Source organism: Uranotaenia lowii, chromosome 1, assembly GCF_029784155.1.
Source record: "Uranotaenia lowii strain MFRU-FL chromosome 1, ASM2978415v1, whole genome shotgun sequence".
Lineage (NCBI taxonomy): Eukaryota > Metazoa > Arthropoda > Insecta > Diptera > Culicidae > Uranotaenia > Uranotaenia lowii.
In genome coordinates this window covers 51496012-51512889 of record NC_073691.1, presented here as the reverse complement: position 1 = coordinate 51512889, position 16878 = coordinate 51496012, and the positions used below count along the sequence as shown (strand labels likewise).

General features: G+C 37.5%; 2 protein-coding genes across 8 annotated transcripts in view; one reads left to right on the top strand and one right to left on the bottom strand.

Annotated features, from left to right (window-relative positions):
- LOC129740585 (cation-independent mannose-6-phosphate receptor) overlaps window positions 1–16878 on the top strand; it is a 431652-nt gene that overhangs the window by 27836 nt on the left and 386938 nt on the right. The window lies entirely within an intron of this gene.
- LOC129740583 (protein toll-like) lies at window positions 10778–15482 on the bottom strand. Its single transcript, XM_055732280.1, has 4 exons — window positions 15299–15482; window positions 13114–14664; window positions 11561–13046; window positions 10778–11503 (listed from the first exon to the last, which is right to left on the bottom strand). The coding sequence occupies exons 2-4, from the start codon at window positions 14346–14348 to the stop codon at window positions 11144–11146; spliced, it is 3081 nt and encodes a 1026-aa protein (XP_055588255.1). The 5' UTR covers window positions 14349–14664; window positions 15299–15482; the 3' UTR covers window positions 10778–11143.

The window sequence follows — 16878 nt, the reverse complement described above, 5'->3', positions numbered from 1 at the left end:
GTTTCTGATTTCTGATTTATGCTGAAATTGATGTATCTAAATGATACCCACAAAAAATAAAAATTTAAATAATGTTACTTAATTTTACCGGCCTTATCGGTGAAAAGTGATGTCCTTTTTAGTTAGGGGACAGATGGAAGTTAGAAGAAATGGAAGTTAGTAAAAATGAGCTTGTAGAATTTGTTCCTTACTAAATAAGATACTATTTTTCATCGATAAGGCTGATAGAATTAAGTAACAAACATAAATTACAGTGATTAATCATGCATAAATTTCAATAATTTAAAAACATTCATTTATTTAGAGAAGGTGCAGCATAAAGGGTGATACGGTCAAAATTTGGTCAAGGGAAAACGCGTGTAAATTGGTGAAATCGTTTATTTAAAAAATTAAATTAATTTCTTTTTCAAGTTTAATCAGTATAAAATTCAGGAAAAACATTCAGTGAGGCTTCCGCTTTTCCAAATCCGAATTGCCGAGCCTTACGCTTAACCCCTGCCATCAGATTTTGTACAGCCACCTTGTCCACCTTCTTTGCCGCAGAAAGCCAGTTTGCCTTGAACTGCTGCTCGTCCTTAGCAGTTTTATTGGTCTTCTTTAGGTTCCGCTTGACAATAGCCCAGTATTTCTCAATTGGTAGGAGCTCTGGCGTGTTGGGAGGGTTCTTGTCCTTGGGAACCACCTGCACGTTGTTGGCGGCGTACCACTCCATGGCCTTTTTACCGTAATGGCAAGATGCCAAATCCGGCCAAAACAGTACGGAACAATCGTGTTTCTTCAGGAAAGGCAGCAGACGTTTATTCAAACACTCTTTAGCGTAAATTTCTTGGTTGACAGTCCCGGAAGCTATGAAAATGCTGCTTTTCAAGCCGCAGGTACAGATGGCTTGCCAAACCGGATATTTATTCGCGAACTTTGACAGTTTCATGTGCTTGAAAATATCTGCTACCTTTCCCCTTCCTTTTGCCGTATAAAACTCCTGTCCCGGAAGCTGCTTGTAGTCTGCTTTGACGTAGGTTTCGTCGTCCATTACCACGCAGTCAAACTTCGTCAGCATCGTCGTGTACAGCCTTCGGGATCGCGCTTTGGCCGTCGTATTTTGTTTATCATCGCGATTTGGAGTCACTACCTTCTTGTAAGTCGATAGTCCGGCTCATTTTTTGGCTCGATGCACGGTTGTAGACGATACACCCAGCTTATTTGCGGCATCTCGGAGAGAGAGGTTAGGGTTTCGTTTGAAACAACCGCCAACTCTATTTGTCGTCTCAGCGGCTTCCGGTTTCGATTTCCCCCCGATCCAGACTTCCTGGCTGTCGAAAGACGTTTCCAAACACTTTAATTACATTTGTAACGGTTGATTTGGCAACTTTTAGCGATTTTGCCAGCTTTGCGTGCGAGTAGCTCGGATTTTCGCGACGCGCGAGCTAATTTTGATACGCTGCTCTTCTTGCTTGGACAGCATTCTGACAACTGAAGAGTGAATTGAAAACCCAAAATAGGAGCAACATTCTACACATACACCTTCAAAATGAGGGGTGTTCAGGTTTTTTAAATGCAAAATTGAAAGAAATACGTCAAGTTGATATTGACCAAATTTTGACCGTATCACCCTTTATTGTGATGTTACGAAATTAAAGACAATATTTTATGTTTTCGGTAGCTCGGTTCCATATAACTCCAGTTAACGTGAAATGATAGTTTTTAAAGTTTTGTGTAAATCTTCATTAAATGATATTTTTCGGTGATTTACGCCTAAAAATAAAATTGCTGTTTTTACGTTTCGGCTTAATTATCGAGCGAAAGTGGTCAAGGAAACACGCGGCAAAACAAGTTTTTTTTCTGAAGATGGCTGAAATTCAGTAAGCCGAAACGTAAAAAACAGCTGTTTTATTTTACGTCGTAAATCACCGAAAAATATCAATTACAGAAGACCACAAGAAAGTGCGGTGATCGATCGAACGAACTTACACAAATTCAATGTTGAACGTCAACTTACCCTTCTAAATCCTCCAAATTATTGTAGCTCAGATCTAAATTACTCAGCTTAGTTAAATTTTCAAACAAAATTTCTTGGATAACGGTCAACGTTCCATTTGTGATGGTTAGATTAGTCAAACTGGTCAAGCCGTCGAAGATGTAGTCTGGTAATTTCCTGCCGTGATAGCTGAATTGCAATGATTCCAGCCTTCGGTTAGAGTCAAAAATTGATTCTGGTAATTGCTGGATGGGATTGTTTCTAAAATTCAGATGTGTGAGATTTTTCAGTTTGGAAAAGGCCAACGGTTAAATGATTTCGAAGTTATTGTTGCTGAAGCACAATGTTTTAAGCGAATTGAGTCTGATCTCAGATAAAATGTTTTCCGGTTCGTTCTTTCCTGGAGAAATTCCTTCCTGCAACTCATTTGTTTCATCATGTGTTATGATTAACTGTTCAACTTTTGCGCCTTCATTCAAGAGTTTGTTGTTCACAGTTTCTATCGGAATGCTTTTGATAAGCAGGGTTTTTAACACGAAAATGCTTCGCGAATCATTAGCACAAATTGAGTTAAAAAGGTTTTGCAAACTGTTAACTTCGTAACTTATCACAGAACACCTTAAGGTTTCAGAATTTTTGCAACGGTCTATTTCTTCTTCCGGGCTCACACTGGGACTCAGTTCAAGCAATCCATCACTACAGCTGATTCGTGCCCTAAACCCTTTTTCCGCATTAAGAGTACCGCCTTTGATCGTACATAACGTTGTGGCACTTCCGTTACCGAAACAAGTGCAACTGAAGGTTCCGTTTCCGGGATCGCTCAATTCTTCCGCAATAACAAACAGTCCCAAACAGATGCAAATAAGGGCAGTATTTCTCCACCAAACCGGCATCCCTGAAATCGAATCTTGTAGTTTCGACCGAACCGAATTGCACCAACGAAGAAAGCTAACTGACTGCGGCGCCTCTCTTGACCTTCGCGATGCAACCCGCACTGATTGTAGCAATTGATTTATGTTTATTTTTATTTTACATCAATTGCAGTATGTAAGACTAACTATTTAAAGCGCATGTTTATGTTTTGTCTTATTTTTTTTTCTTGCATCTTGGCGTTGCATCGCTTCATCGGAAGAAACATTAATAATGATAACACAATTTGAACTCGTTTTTAATTGGGTTGGTCATTTGATTGAATTTTTATGAGTAAATGTGTATAGGGTGTTCCAAAATGTCTAAGCACGATTTAAAATGAGCAAAATAAACACAATTTAGGAGCAAATCCAAATTTTATTTCACTTTCATGTTTTCTATAGTCTTCTTTTCAATACAAAACTAGATTCCAAATAGTGTCCAGTAATCGAATTTTTGATCGAAGACTGCTCATTAGACTGGTTTGGGATGTTTTTGAACACTTTTTTCCAGTCTTTTGCGAATTTTTCGACAGAATCTGCAGGCTTTACATGTTTTCTCAAGTGCTATTTCGTAAAGACCCAAAAAGTTCCGGTCGGTCTCTCTTGAAGACAATATGGCGGATTCATCTCCTTCGGTACAATATGGACTTTGTTGGATCGATACCAAGCCATCGTATCCTTTGAGTAGTAAACTGATGCCAAATCCGGTCAAAACAGTAACGGGCGATCATGCTTTCGGATCATTGGCGGCAGGTGACGGTTCAGAGTTCAGGCACTCTCGGGCGTGAACAGTTGTTTTCATTGTGTGCAACACTCACATATGGCTTGCCAAACCATTGCTTTTTTACCGAATTTTTAGGTTGAAATTGATATTTGCGTCTCGTCAACCATTTGGTTATCCCGAATTTTATTATAGGTACTAGTATCCCAGTTTTGTAGTCGAGCTTTTGGTTGGATGGAATCAGCTTGTTTTTTAACTCCACTTCGGCTTCTTCTACTTTTTACATGTCTTTAGACCCAATTTTACCTTGGCAAAATAGACGGTGCTTAGAGGAGATCCCACTTTTTGGCCCCTTCCCGAACTCAGGGAGTCTTCTCACAGGCGTAAGCATGCGTGCCTTTCCGGTCCAAAGTTTTGTCCATGTGTTTTATCATGCCGCACAAATGTTTACTTCTTCCATTTTCTCTGACTCAGCAAAGTTTTGAGGATAGTATACAATTTGTACCCGGTACATATTTTCTTGCTTTTCCGAGGAAATGCTTCTCTTTTTCATACTTAGACATAATGGAACACCTTATATGAATGATTTAAAATTCTCAAAAAGAATTCGTAAATCCGAGAATACTAGGTACAGTAAAGTAGAAATTAGCAAATAATCAACCTCTATTGAACATTCAAGTGAAAGAAAATAACAAAAAGACCTAAAGTGTTCAAAATAACGCGGTGAAACGTCAATAACGGTGCCGGCATAGTCCTAATATCTAAAAAATTGATAGAAAAAAGAGAAAAAAATGGGAGGTATCGAAGGACAATTTTTTTGTGTTGATCATTCGTTCTCTTCGCGGAAATAAAAAAACGTATAGTAAAAATGAAACGAAAATGAGAGAGACAATGTTCAGTAAGAAAATTTGGACTTAAAATTTCGACATTCGTCATTCAAAGCTGAAGGTATGCGAAACGATTACCCAGAAAAAGAAATCATAACATAAGTTGGATTCCAGTAAAAATGATTTTGGTAAATATTTCAATATGATGTGAAAGCTGCAGGACGATTGGTGGATAGCTACACCCAAAATTCAGCCTTTACTCCAATCATGAGCTCCCAGCTTTTCAACGTCATTGGCATAACCTCCTTGCGCAATCCCATTACATATGACTGAAGGAAACAAAATAAAAAACGTTTTCATGTCCAGCCCTATCCCATCACAAGATGAAGGACTGGCAAACCCCCGGCCAAACGTCAGAAAGCCAACACTGTGCGTGGTACACAGTAAACGAAAATTACCGAGTTCGGTAATTTTTTTACCAAAATCCTAACATGTGTAAATCGTTAAACTGTTCGGTAATTTTTTCGGTAAAAAATAAACGAACATCGGTAAATCGATTACCGATGTTTGTTTATTTTTTACCGAAAAAATTACCGAACAGTTTAACGATTTACACATGTTAGGATTTCGGTAAAAAAAATACTGAACTCGGTAATTTTCTTTTACTGTGTAGACTGACTATGACAATTACCCCTCGTTCCCCATCTGGCTCTGGTAAATAGTACACTGGTGAAGCTGTCGGATGAGCAAGATGAAGATAGAAAATTGTGAGTTTGAATCCCACTATCCGACGGATTTTTTTTCATTTTCTTGCTTCTGGGATGAATAAGCCAATAGGATGGAAATCCCATAAAATGTTTTTCTTGTCTCGTTTAAATGTAGTGTAGCTTGAGTCTGTATGCCAGTAGTGCTTTTCGAATCATATAATTTTGGTGCAATGCACATTTCATCGCATTTTGGCGCATAGTTAGCCCGATTGGCATTGAAATTCTGCCCCCTCTTCTTTGGGTGTACAGAAGTTACAATCATAACAAATAATTGGCATGGCTCTTTCATAAAGAATGTCTTTTAAATCAATTGACTTTTTAAAATAAAGTTTTTAAACAATGTTTTATGTATTTTGCATACATTAGTCAAACGATCTAAGCGTTTCAGCGTTGTTAAGTGCATTTTTAAGCTCCAATTAGATTTTATTTTTGTAAAAATTGATCGAAATTCAAGTGAGATATAAAATTCACGTAAGAGGGAAGTATTATTTCAGGTTCTCATACCTGCGGCTTCGAGCACAGGAGTGAGATTGAATATTGTAGAGATAATGAGAAAGAGATAATGAGAGAGAGAGACAATGAGAGAGAGACAATGAGAGAGACAATAAAAAAGAGATAACGAGAAAGATAAGGGGAGAGATAATAAGAAAGAGATAATGAGAGAGAGATAATCAGAGAGGATAATCAGAGAGAGATAATGAGGGAGTGATAATGAGAGAGATAATAAAAGAGAGATAATGAGAGAGAGCTAATGAGAGAGAGATAATGAAAGAGAGATAATGAGGGAGAGAGATATCATGAGAGAGATAAAGAAAGATAATGAAAGAGAGAGATATAAAGAAAGATGATGAGAGAGAGATAATGAGAGAGAGATAATGAGAGAGATAATGAGAGAGAGATAATGCGGGAGAGATAATGAAAGAGATAAGAGGAGAGATAATGAGAAAGAGATAATGAGAGAGATTATGAGAAAGATGAGGGGAGAGATAATTAGAGATAATAAGAGGGATAGAAAAAAATTAGAAATTGAAAAAAAAATTAGAGATAGGTATTAAGAGAGATGATAAGAGAGAGATTATAAAGAAAGAGATAATAAATGAGAAATAATGAAAGCAAGAAAATCAGAGAGAGAAAGCGAGATAATGAGAAAGAGATAATGAGAGAGAGATAATAAGAGATGATGAGAGAAAGATTATGAGAGAGAGCAATAATGAGAGATAATAATAAAAGTAAGATAATGAGAGAAAGTTAATGAGAGAGAGATAATGAGAGAGAGTTAATGATAGAGATAATGAGAGAGAGATAATGAGAGAGTGATTATGAGAGAAAGATAATGAGAGAGATAATGAGAGAGATAATCAGTAAGAGATAATAAGAGAGAGATAATTAGAAAGAGGTAATGAGAAAGATAACACAAGGCTTTAAAAAATTCATGTGTGCACTTTTATGGCAAAGCTGTAAAACATTATAAAGATTTTAAAAAGGAAGGTTTTAATGCAATGATCAACTTTCCCAAAAACCGCGAGTAATTTGAATTCTGATCAAAAATTAATAGAAGTTTTCTTTTTTTATATTTTTCGCAATTCTGCAAAATACGAGAGTTTTAACGAAGTTTGAAAGTAGATTTCAGGCTTATGGAATACTTGATTGATAAAGCGTAAGTCCAATCGTTGTGCCAACCAAATTTTGAAACGAGTTAAAACCTTCAATATCAAATTCTCAAATTCTTTCTTGAATAATGTTAGAAATAGTTGTAATACTATCTATTCAAATTCCTAAAAATTATAGATTTTTTTTTCAATTGCGCTATGTTTCTGAAACAAAAAAAAATAGTGAAGCTCTGAATCCTTAATTGAATGAAGGATAGTAAAAAGTTTCTAAATCTGTTTTTAATTTTCATGTTTATCAGTTTATCAGTAGTCAAAGATCGATTTTTAAATTTTCACACCCCATATTACCAGAATTCAGGACGCCAAAATCTTCCGAAGTCAGTTCTTAAAACAAACAAACTGTTCCTTTGTGTTATGAGAGGGAGAATGAAAAAGAGAGGGACAAATAATAAAAAAAAAGAAAAAAAAATATTAAAAAGAGATATTTAAAGAGAGGGATATTCAATGAGAGAGATATTTCAAGTGAGATATACTGAGAGCGAGATAATGATAGAGAGAGATGATGAGAGAGAGAGTAAATGAGAGAGAGAGATGATGAGAGATAGACTATGAAAGGGATAATAAGAGAGACACATAATGAGAATGAGAGATAATGAGAAAAATAAGAGGAGAGATAGTAAGAAAGAGATAATGAAAGAGATTGAAAAAAATAAGAGATTCCCAAAAAAGAGAAATAGCAAAAAATGAGGGATAGCAAAAAATGAGAGAAAGTAAAAAAATGAGAGATCGAAAAAAAATAAGAGATCGAAACAAAATGAGATATAGAAAAAATGAGATATAGAAAAAAAAATGAGAGAAAGAAAAATTAGAGATACCAAAATGTGAGATAGAAAAAATGGGGAATAGAAAAAAAGAGATAGAAAAAATGAGAGATAGAAGAAAAATGAGAAATAGAAAAACATGAGCGATAAAAAAAAATGAGAGATAGAAAAAAATTAGGAATAGAAAAAAAATTAGAGATAGAAAAATTGATATCTAGAAAAATGAGAGAAATATGAAAAATAGCCAAAAATGAGAGATAGCAAAAAATAAGAGATAGAAAAAATTGAGAGGTAGAAAAAAATGAGAGATAGAAAAAAATGTGAGATAGAAAAAATTGAGAGGTAAAAAAAAATGAGAGATAGCAAAAAATGAGAGATAGCGAAAAATAAGAGATAGCAATTAGAGATAGAAAAATTGAGAGATAGAAAAAAATGAGAGATAGAAAAAAATGAGAGATAGAACAAAATGAGAGATAGAAAAAAATGAGAGATAGAGAAAAAATGAAAGGTAGAGAAAAAAATGAGAGATAGAAAAAAATTGAGAGATAGAAAAAAAAAATGAAAGATAGAAAAAAATGAGGGATTGCAAAAAATAAGAGATAGAAAAAAATGAGAGATAGCAAAAAATGAGAGATAGAACAAAATGAGAGATAGAAAAAAATTAGAGATAGAGAAAAAATGAGAGATAGAAAAAAAAATGAGAGATAGTAAAAATGAGGAATAAAAGAAAATAAGACATAGAAAAAAATGAGAGATAGAAAAAATGATATATAGAAAAAAATAAGAGATAGATATTGAGAGAGATAATGAGAGAAAAAAAATTATCGGCCAACATTCCAATTACCAACAACCTAGCCACACAGAAATAGGTCGGACCTTGCTCTAGATGGGAGGAACAAACAAACATACAATGAGGGATGAAGTGAAAGAGAGATAATGGGAGAAAAAATTAAAAAGAGATAAAGAGAGATATTATAAGAGAGACATTGAGTGAGATAATGAGATAGATATTGAGAGAGATAACTAGAGAGAAAATGAGAAAAATTGGAAGAGAAAAATTGAGAGAGATAATAAGCAGTCAACATATGGGCAGCAGGAAGCGAACATTTTTTAGTTCTTTATTACTCTTATTATTCTTTGGTTCATTTATAAAAAATGTTATTTGACTAAAATTGGTCATCGTTCACATAAGGGTAAATAGCGAATGGAAGATAAAATGGGAGAGATAGAAAATGGTAGAAAGAATAAGAAAGAAATTGAGAGAATGAAATAAAAGGCGTTCATCATCCAAGTAAGAGGTCAACAAAATAAGAGCAATGAGTAATGATGGTATTCAGTTCTATGTTATTTGTTAAAACTGGACTTTGATCAATATTCGCTCTTATTAGAAAAATAGGACAGAGAAAAAAACAAGATCAGAATAAGTGGAATAATTTTTTTTAATGATTTTTTTCTTACGTCAAACTTATATAGACTACAAATATTCTGAAAGCTAAAATACACTATTGTAGACTTAATTACAAGAGACAGAAGTACAAATTATTTTTCTTCAATCATCCTATGGCTTCCTGGTGAGACTATTAAGATTCCAAACTTGCCTTCAGCTAAAACGGATCATTCTTCACTTGGAGTTTTGCAGAAAATTACCTTTATACAAAAGAGTAAACATCCAGCTTGGATGAACAAATGTGAACTGGAATTTCGCACGAATGTGTTAATCAGCCCCAATATGTTACTGCTGGAGGAATGCCAAACTCAGCGAACATGGCAGCTTAAAATTTTTTTTTGGTCAGTCAGTATATTCCAAGGCCCTTAGAAAATCATGATTATTATTAGGTTGATGATGATGTGATTTATCTTTAAAGCTAACTTCGAAGTTGAAAAGGCACCGAAAGTTGAGAAAGTGCTGTCAAAAGTTCGCAAAAATGACTGGCACTACGTACGGATATGCAAAAAAAAAAACCTGAATAGTTTGGACTGTATGCAAAAAACTTGAAGAATTTGGACTGTACTTCTTTTTTTCATCCTTGGAAATTTCGTTCAAATTGAGCTCTCAGCTTTGACGAACAGGCGCATGATTTTTATTAAAAGTATTTTTACATTTTCGGTTTTGGACAATTAACTGGCACTAACAATCATTAGCCTTAATCATAGAAGCTTAAAAACAATCTTTTATCAACACTACTTTTTGTAACATATGGCACTTATTTAAGGAGTTAAAACTTTAAACGAGATTGTTCTCTGCGGCTCGGCAATTTTATCAGCAGTTTTTTTTCTTCTATTTATTGCGTGCAAAAAATTGTTATTGTTTTGACTATACGCTGAACCGTTTTTCGTAAACAAAGTTTGCTATCAGTTGGTTGAAAAATATGAATGAATCTGATTCGGGTGACTTAAGGGGGGGGGGGGGGTAGGGTCTAACGGGTATAAAAAAACACCATTTTCACGATTTTTTTCTAGAGCTATCGTTCAAACAAATGTATTCAAATTTTTTGCATTATACAAAGCGTTGTTAAAAGAACATTTAGTAATTTTTTCGTAGAAAAATATAGAAAAATGAGCCGGTGACGGAGCACTTTCGAGGATGCCTTTTAGAAAACAGGATTTGCGGTGGACACTGTATCTCAGCACAGAATCATCTGAAGTCAAAAAATCAGAGCAAAATATTTTTAATAGATGTTTTTCTGGACCCCAACGTTTTTATTTAACTTAAAAATATTTTTATGAAATTTTTGTGGCTGTTTGAAGTAAAAACTACGATTTTTCACTTAAAAAACCGCCATTTTCACCTGTAAAATCTCCCCAAAGTAAAAAAATCAAAAAAGAAAAACGTATGGGTCTGGTATTTTATATGTAGAAAATATGTTCCAAATTTGAAAAGAATCGGATAAGTAGTTTTCAAACGACGATGTCCACGGACTTTAAAAATGTGCTTTCGAGAAAAACGCGTTTGAAGTTTCTGCTCTTGCTTTCTTGCAGTATTAGATAGGAGGAGATAAAGGCCTATAACTTCTACAGTTTTGCTTCAATTCACTTGAAAATTTGACACAACATTCTTGAAATGTTTTACAATAAGAAAATAAAAAAATAAAAAAATCGATTTTTTGAAAGTGTTAGACCCTACCCCCCCCCCCCCCCCCTTAAGAAAACCAGAAGTTGACAAATTAAGCATTTGAAACGATAGAAGTTGATGTTCCGCTCAATTTCAGAAAGCCACCTTAAGTAAATCTATGTTTTCTGAAAACATCGAATAACAGCTATTTGAACGAAACCGTAGAAACGATTAAAATCGGTCAGGTTGTCTCGATGCTTTACCCAAAATGTATTTCAGGTAAATAAGTTATTTTTAAAACGTTTGAGTGACTTTTTGTTTCTAAAATCCTAAAATGAGAAATTACAGAGGTTATCATATCGAGCTATGAGCATCCCTGAGATAATGTATCGTGCAGGTACGTTTTGGGTCATACAGGCCTAAACCATTCATCGAGGTTACTTAAGTAAGGCATCACACTCAGGGATATTCAGACAAGTTAATGTCCTCGAAACTTTTTGCGGCATCCAAAATGGTACCTTTCTTCGACTTTAAACCCTTTACGGTCGGTGGATGGGGCATGGCGTATCGGAGCTTGTCCCAGAACCACGGATCGCCCCACTTGACGTAGGTGTTCATCTTGAGGTACGCCTTCAGTTCCGGCTCCAGCAAGTCGACGTCTCCAATGTCCCCGTAGATGATCACGATCACTCGGACCCGCTTCTCCTTCATCGAGTTGATATGGGCCGTTCGGAACTCCATTTTGCCCCATTCGGACTCCAGGAAATTGCTGGACAGTACCACGATTGTTCGCCGGGATTCTTCGACGGATTTGATGATCTGAAAAAAAAAAGATAAGTTAGTGTATTGAGATAAGCGGATTTCTCTTGAACTAACCTGTGTACTGATCATCTCCCCAGCGGTCCAATCACGGATGTGTAGACAGGTCTTGAAGTTCATCGGCTCTTTCTCCAGCGTGGGCACCAGCTGTTCGGTGATGAAATCTTCATCCTTATGCGAGTAGGAGATGAATGCGTCGTACAGTTTATCCTTGTCCAGTTCTTCCTCGGTGACCAGCCATAGGAACAGACCGTTCTTGAACAACCAAACCTTGATCTCCATGTTGTAGCGGTAGTACAAAATGGTAAATATGGCAACGAGCACAAAAAATACCGCCAACGAAATAGTCCACCCAAGAATTGCGGCGAAATCTCGGTTACACAGGTCACTAATGGTGATCCCCGTCAAAGCTTCACCTCCCTCGCACGTCAAGTAGATAATATCTCCAATACGCTGTTGATTCCGCTGGATGAAGTTTACAAACTTGGAATTGGTGCATTCGCACTGCCAGCGATTTCCAGCCATTCGAGTGTTTTCCAAAAATTTGCTGTTATTGAGTGTTTCGATGACCGATTGGTTCAAGGCCACCAGCCTATTGTTGGAGACATCCAGAATTCGTAGTTTGATCGGTAAGTTTTCTGCGGCTAGCTGAGCCAGTGAGTTGTTCTGCAGGAACAGTTTTTCGACGCTGGAATATCCGGTCAGTTCCTGGGTCGGCAGCTCCGTTATGTTGTTGTATTCCATGTGCAGTTCGATGTACTCCAAAGATAAATCGCTGGGTAGCGGTAGTGGAGGGATTTCGTTTAGGCCTTGTTTGGTGCAATCGATGATAAGAGCCTTATCGAATGGGCGCCTGGTGCAGCGACATTTGTCTGGACACCCTTCCGGTTGATCGCAGAGGAGATCCTCCAAGTGTAAGCTGCTAACTAGTCTGTTTTCAAATTGCTTCGGTTCGGCACAGCGTAAGTTATCAGCGTTGAATGTTATGGTTTTGTAAACACGCTGCTTCATCAGCCGATGCAAATATTGTACCAACTGTAGCAGCACACAGTCACAGTTCAATGGGTTATCGTTCAGCAACAAATCGGCGTGGCTGACGAATTTCGGTGGCTGGTTTTCAACGATGTCTTCCATGTCCCGCAAATCGATTCGGGAAATTAGGTTATGGGATAAGTTGATCCGAATCTTTGAGGATGCGAACAGCAAACTAGAAAATGTGATTGTGGAGATGTTGTTGTAGCTGAGATCAAGCTCTTCAAGGTTAAGCGCATTAACGGCCCAGTCTCGCAAAATGGCGGCGATGCTGTTGTTGCGTAGATTCAACACCTTTAGGTTGTTGAGACTTTGGAATGGAGTTCCGTCGCTGTCGCCGATGTCCTGCTCCTGCTGGACAAAGCTGAACTTGTGGAAGGAGAGGAAGTTGTTCTGCAGGTACAAATGGATCAGGGCATTGGTTCGATCGAATGCTCTTCGATCGATGTAGTGTAGATTGTTGTCGTTTAGGTACAGCTCCTGTAGGTTTTCCAGTGTTTGAAACACCTGACTGGGTTGGAGAAATACAAGGCTCAAGGTCATTGAACTTAAAATTAAATTGGAAAGATCATACTTACTCGGTAAGATTGTTGAGTCGATTGTGAGACAGTTGAAGCTTAATCAGTTTAATAGTGTTTTCCAGTAGTTGTTCGGGAAGCTGGTCCAGCTCGTTGAACGACACATCTAGCTCTGTAAGCTGTTGCTGATCGCGCAGCAAATGCTCGGGTAGAGTGGTGAGACGATTGTAGCTGACGTCTAGCAGTTTGATGCCAAATGACCCCTGGAGCAGTGTCTCCGGGAGGCTGATAAAGTTGCACCGACTGAGGATTATGGTGTGCAGTTGCGGTAGATTAGCAAGTAAGTAATCTGGTAACTCCGTTAGTGGGCCTTGATTGCGACTGAGACGAAAGTCTTCGAGTTTGCGATTTTTGGACAGCAGATTTTTGGGCAGATCGGAAAATTTATTTAACGTGATATTCAGTTCGGTGAGGTTTGGTAGTAGTGAGAAGACGTCCGGTTCTAGGAATTCTAGGGCGTTGTATGAGAGGTCCAGCTCCTCGAGAGCTTCCGCTCCCCGGAAAGATTCTTTGGTGATGTTGTTGAGCTGGTTCCGGAAAAGGTTAATATGCCGGAGATTCCGTTGGTTTTTCAAAAGACCCGGTTCGAGTTCCTTAATTTGGTTGATGGAAAGGTCTAGTACAACCAGATTTGAGAGGTCAGTGAACTCGCTGTGGAGCGTTTCGATGTTATTGTTGCGCAGCCTCAACAGCTTGAGAGAAGATAAGCCGGAGAATACGTCGCTCTCTAACTGTTTGATTCCAGACGTGAGAGTGAGTATTCGCAGGTCACTCATTCCGTGGAAGTGTTGCCGAACCAGTGGAACTGCGAAATCTTTCCCGGGACTATAGTACCAGAACGTTGTGATGTTCGTTACTCCAAGGAAAGCGATGTGCTGTAGAATTGATTCATTCTGGGGCAGTTGACAGCGGCTGATTTTGATTTGACTTATGTTACTTAGATTAAACCTAGGCAAGTCTTTAAACTCATGGTTGTCGAAGCACTCTATTTGAGCGTACTCTTTCGGGTTGATTTTAATTGCAAATGCCGTAGAGTGGATCTCGTAGATGCCAGCTTTGGTCCAACAGTCGTAGATTTTCCTGAAAGATTCCGTCTCTGGACAGGTAAATCGTTGACTTATCACTTCAACGTTTGTCGTAGGTTCGGCACTTTCGGGTGCGAAAGTTACATTTTGCGGTAAGAGTTCAGCCCAAGTATGCGCAATCAACGCTAACAGCCATGGTAAACTTGTCATTTCATTTAGTTGTACTGGATTTTTTAAAATCCGACTAAATTCAAATTAAAAACTACTCTTTTTTTTGTCAGAAAAACTATCTTGAAGGAGGAGTTTCCCATGAGTAAGGTAAAGTGGAAACCAATACTCACTCTCTTCTGATTACGGCGAAAATTGCTCTTTGGAGCTGAACTTCTCGACGTACGCTCATTTGTTTTCGTTTTCGCAAACGAACTGTCTCACAGCTGTGGATCACTAGTGAGTAAATCTGTACTCTTCCTTCGACGCGGATTCTCTTGAGGGGATCAATTGTAGAACTTGGTTGTCTGTAGTCTGCCTGCGATTAATAGAAAACAATCGACGTTAAATTATTCGGTTTATCAGGAAAAAGGGAACTGTTAAGCCTCGTCCATACTCGGCAATTTGAACTGTGATTTGGGTTGATGAGACTTGTTTATGTTTACACTTTGGTTGCTGAAAGTCTCCCATACTTGTGACATGCATCTCTTCGTCTAGTTCAAAATCTAAACATAAACCAACAACCGAAATCATAGTTCAAGTTGCCGAGTGTGGACGAGTTTTTACGCTTAACTGTTTACGTCTGAAGAACGAAAAACAAGTGCAATCCAGTTGATTCGTCATCAACAAGAGTGTCAACTAAACTAACGGAATTACTCATATCGTCATCATACTGGCATCAAACTGGACACGCGTCGAGTTGTAGAATAAAATTATAATAATCGCAGAACCGCAGCATTTATTTACGATTTTCCAACGCGTCTTTTACTTTTACAAGTACACGTCTGCTCAATATCTACCAATGGCACTTGATTGTATCTGTAAGTTTCCTTCTCAATTCATTGAACAGACCTTATGTTGGGAAATTTTGTTTTGCCACACTCTCAAACACTAGTCGATGAACGATAGGTCAATCAATCTCATGATTTACATATTTCTCTGAAATCACTCACCATTCACTGTTAGCTGAACAATATTTTACAATATTAAGTGATTCCACACGGTTCCCGCAACTTATGGGAACCTTAATTGAGTCAAATTAAAGAAACAAGTGTCAAAACTTTACTTATAGTTTACATAAAACTTAAAGAAAAGGGCGCACGCGACCGGATTGATTCGCCACTCGAGGCGTACTAACGCAAACGCAAAGCGAAACGTTCGATTGGAACCGGTTGTTTTTATAGCCTTTTCCAGCACTCGGTCAGTGCTCATTTCTTCTCCAGATCTTGGGGAGATTCCCTCTTAAATGTGTTCTTTTACGAGTGTTCAACCGGGGAACGCGCCTCAACTGCATACTTAGTACGAGACGAGTTGATAACATATGACTATTTTAAGTTGAAGCTTGCTTGCGGCGGGTACGCTTGCTTATTTTTGGAACCGGCGGCCTCTCGGCAGTTTGTCACCGGCCTTAAAATAACCATTCGAAGATTCGACACGTTTTAGCACGGACTGTCGAAACGGAATGGTGCGTGAACTGATAAGCGCCTTGTGGTGGTTTATTCCGCCAAAAGCGGGAATATCCTCGAGCGCATCGTGGCCGTCTTCTCATCTATTTCTTTGCCGGGAAAAGGTTTTGGCGTTGATAAACCTTTGGAAGTGATCGAACAAATACAATTGCGGGCAACTGTTTGCGGACGAAAATCTGCGAGTTCCATTGCTTGCCAAGTTGTTCGAAAGTTTATCAACCGCATGTTGATGGATGATTTTTCAACAACATTCGTTCTCATTTATCGGAGGAAGAGAAAATTGAAAGTGAGTTACAAACAGAACTGCGATCTAGATTGTTTTGGACGTGTTCTTATTTATTTATAACAACAAACGTCGTTTGGCGATGTTTTTTTTCTCATCATGATTATGAAGCTAATCATGAGCAATGCGATTTTCTTCAGTTCGAACTAGTTTTCTGTTTACATTTTTGTGGATATAACAACGAAACAATTGTACTATTCATACGCATGTGACACGTGCACTGATCGTCGATAACTTACAAATGTTCCGTAAACAGTAGCTTAAAGATAAGTGAATGTGTTAGGTTTGTGGACAATCGAAGAATGCATCGAGAGCAAGAGTTTGTAGGGGACGATACTGCTTTAGGTTCAATTAGGGTAACGCACAAATTTAGGACCGCTTTGGGAATGCTTGCAAATTCCTGAAATAAAAAATTGTGTTAAAAAGTGTATATTATTACTTTTGACTCCTTTATACATTCATTTCATAGATCAGGGATTTTTTTTCTCGTTGTTTGTTGCATTTCAACTAGATTTAAGCTTAAAAACTAGTTTTTTTCGATAACAACTCTGGTCGGTATTTTGGACCACCATGTTTCTATTTTGGGCCACGCCGGGACCTATTTTGGACCGCCTTTCAACGAAATAAGTTTTTTTTAAGTTAACGATTGATTCATGCTGAAACCTTTTCCGTTTTTATTCTTTCAATAAAGTTAGGTTAATTAAGTTAATTTATTTGTTTACCAAATTTCTTCAACTCTCCTCAGCTTCTAGCTTCACTTGTTTGATGAACAATTCGTTCTACA

Coding starts and splice junctions, on each gene's coding strand:
- LOC129740583 (XM_055732280.1), bottom strand. CDS start 14,348: ATGACAAGTTTACCATGGCTGTTAGCGTTGATTGCGCATACTTGGGCT. Junction 13,047..13,113: donor CGACTCAACAATCTTACCGA/GTAAGTATGATC, acceptor TCTCCAACCCAG/TCAGGTGTTTCAAACACTGG. Junction 11,504..11,560: donor GGGAGATGATCAGTACACAG/GTTAGTTCAAGA, acceptor TTTTTTTTTCAG/ATCATCAAATCCGTCGAAGA.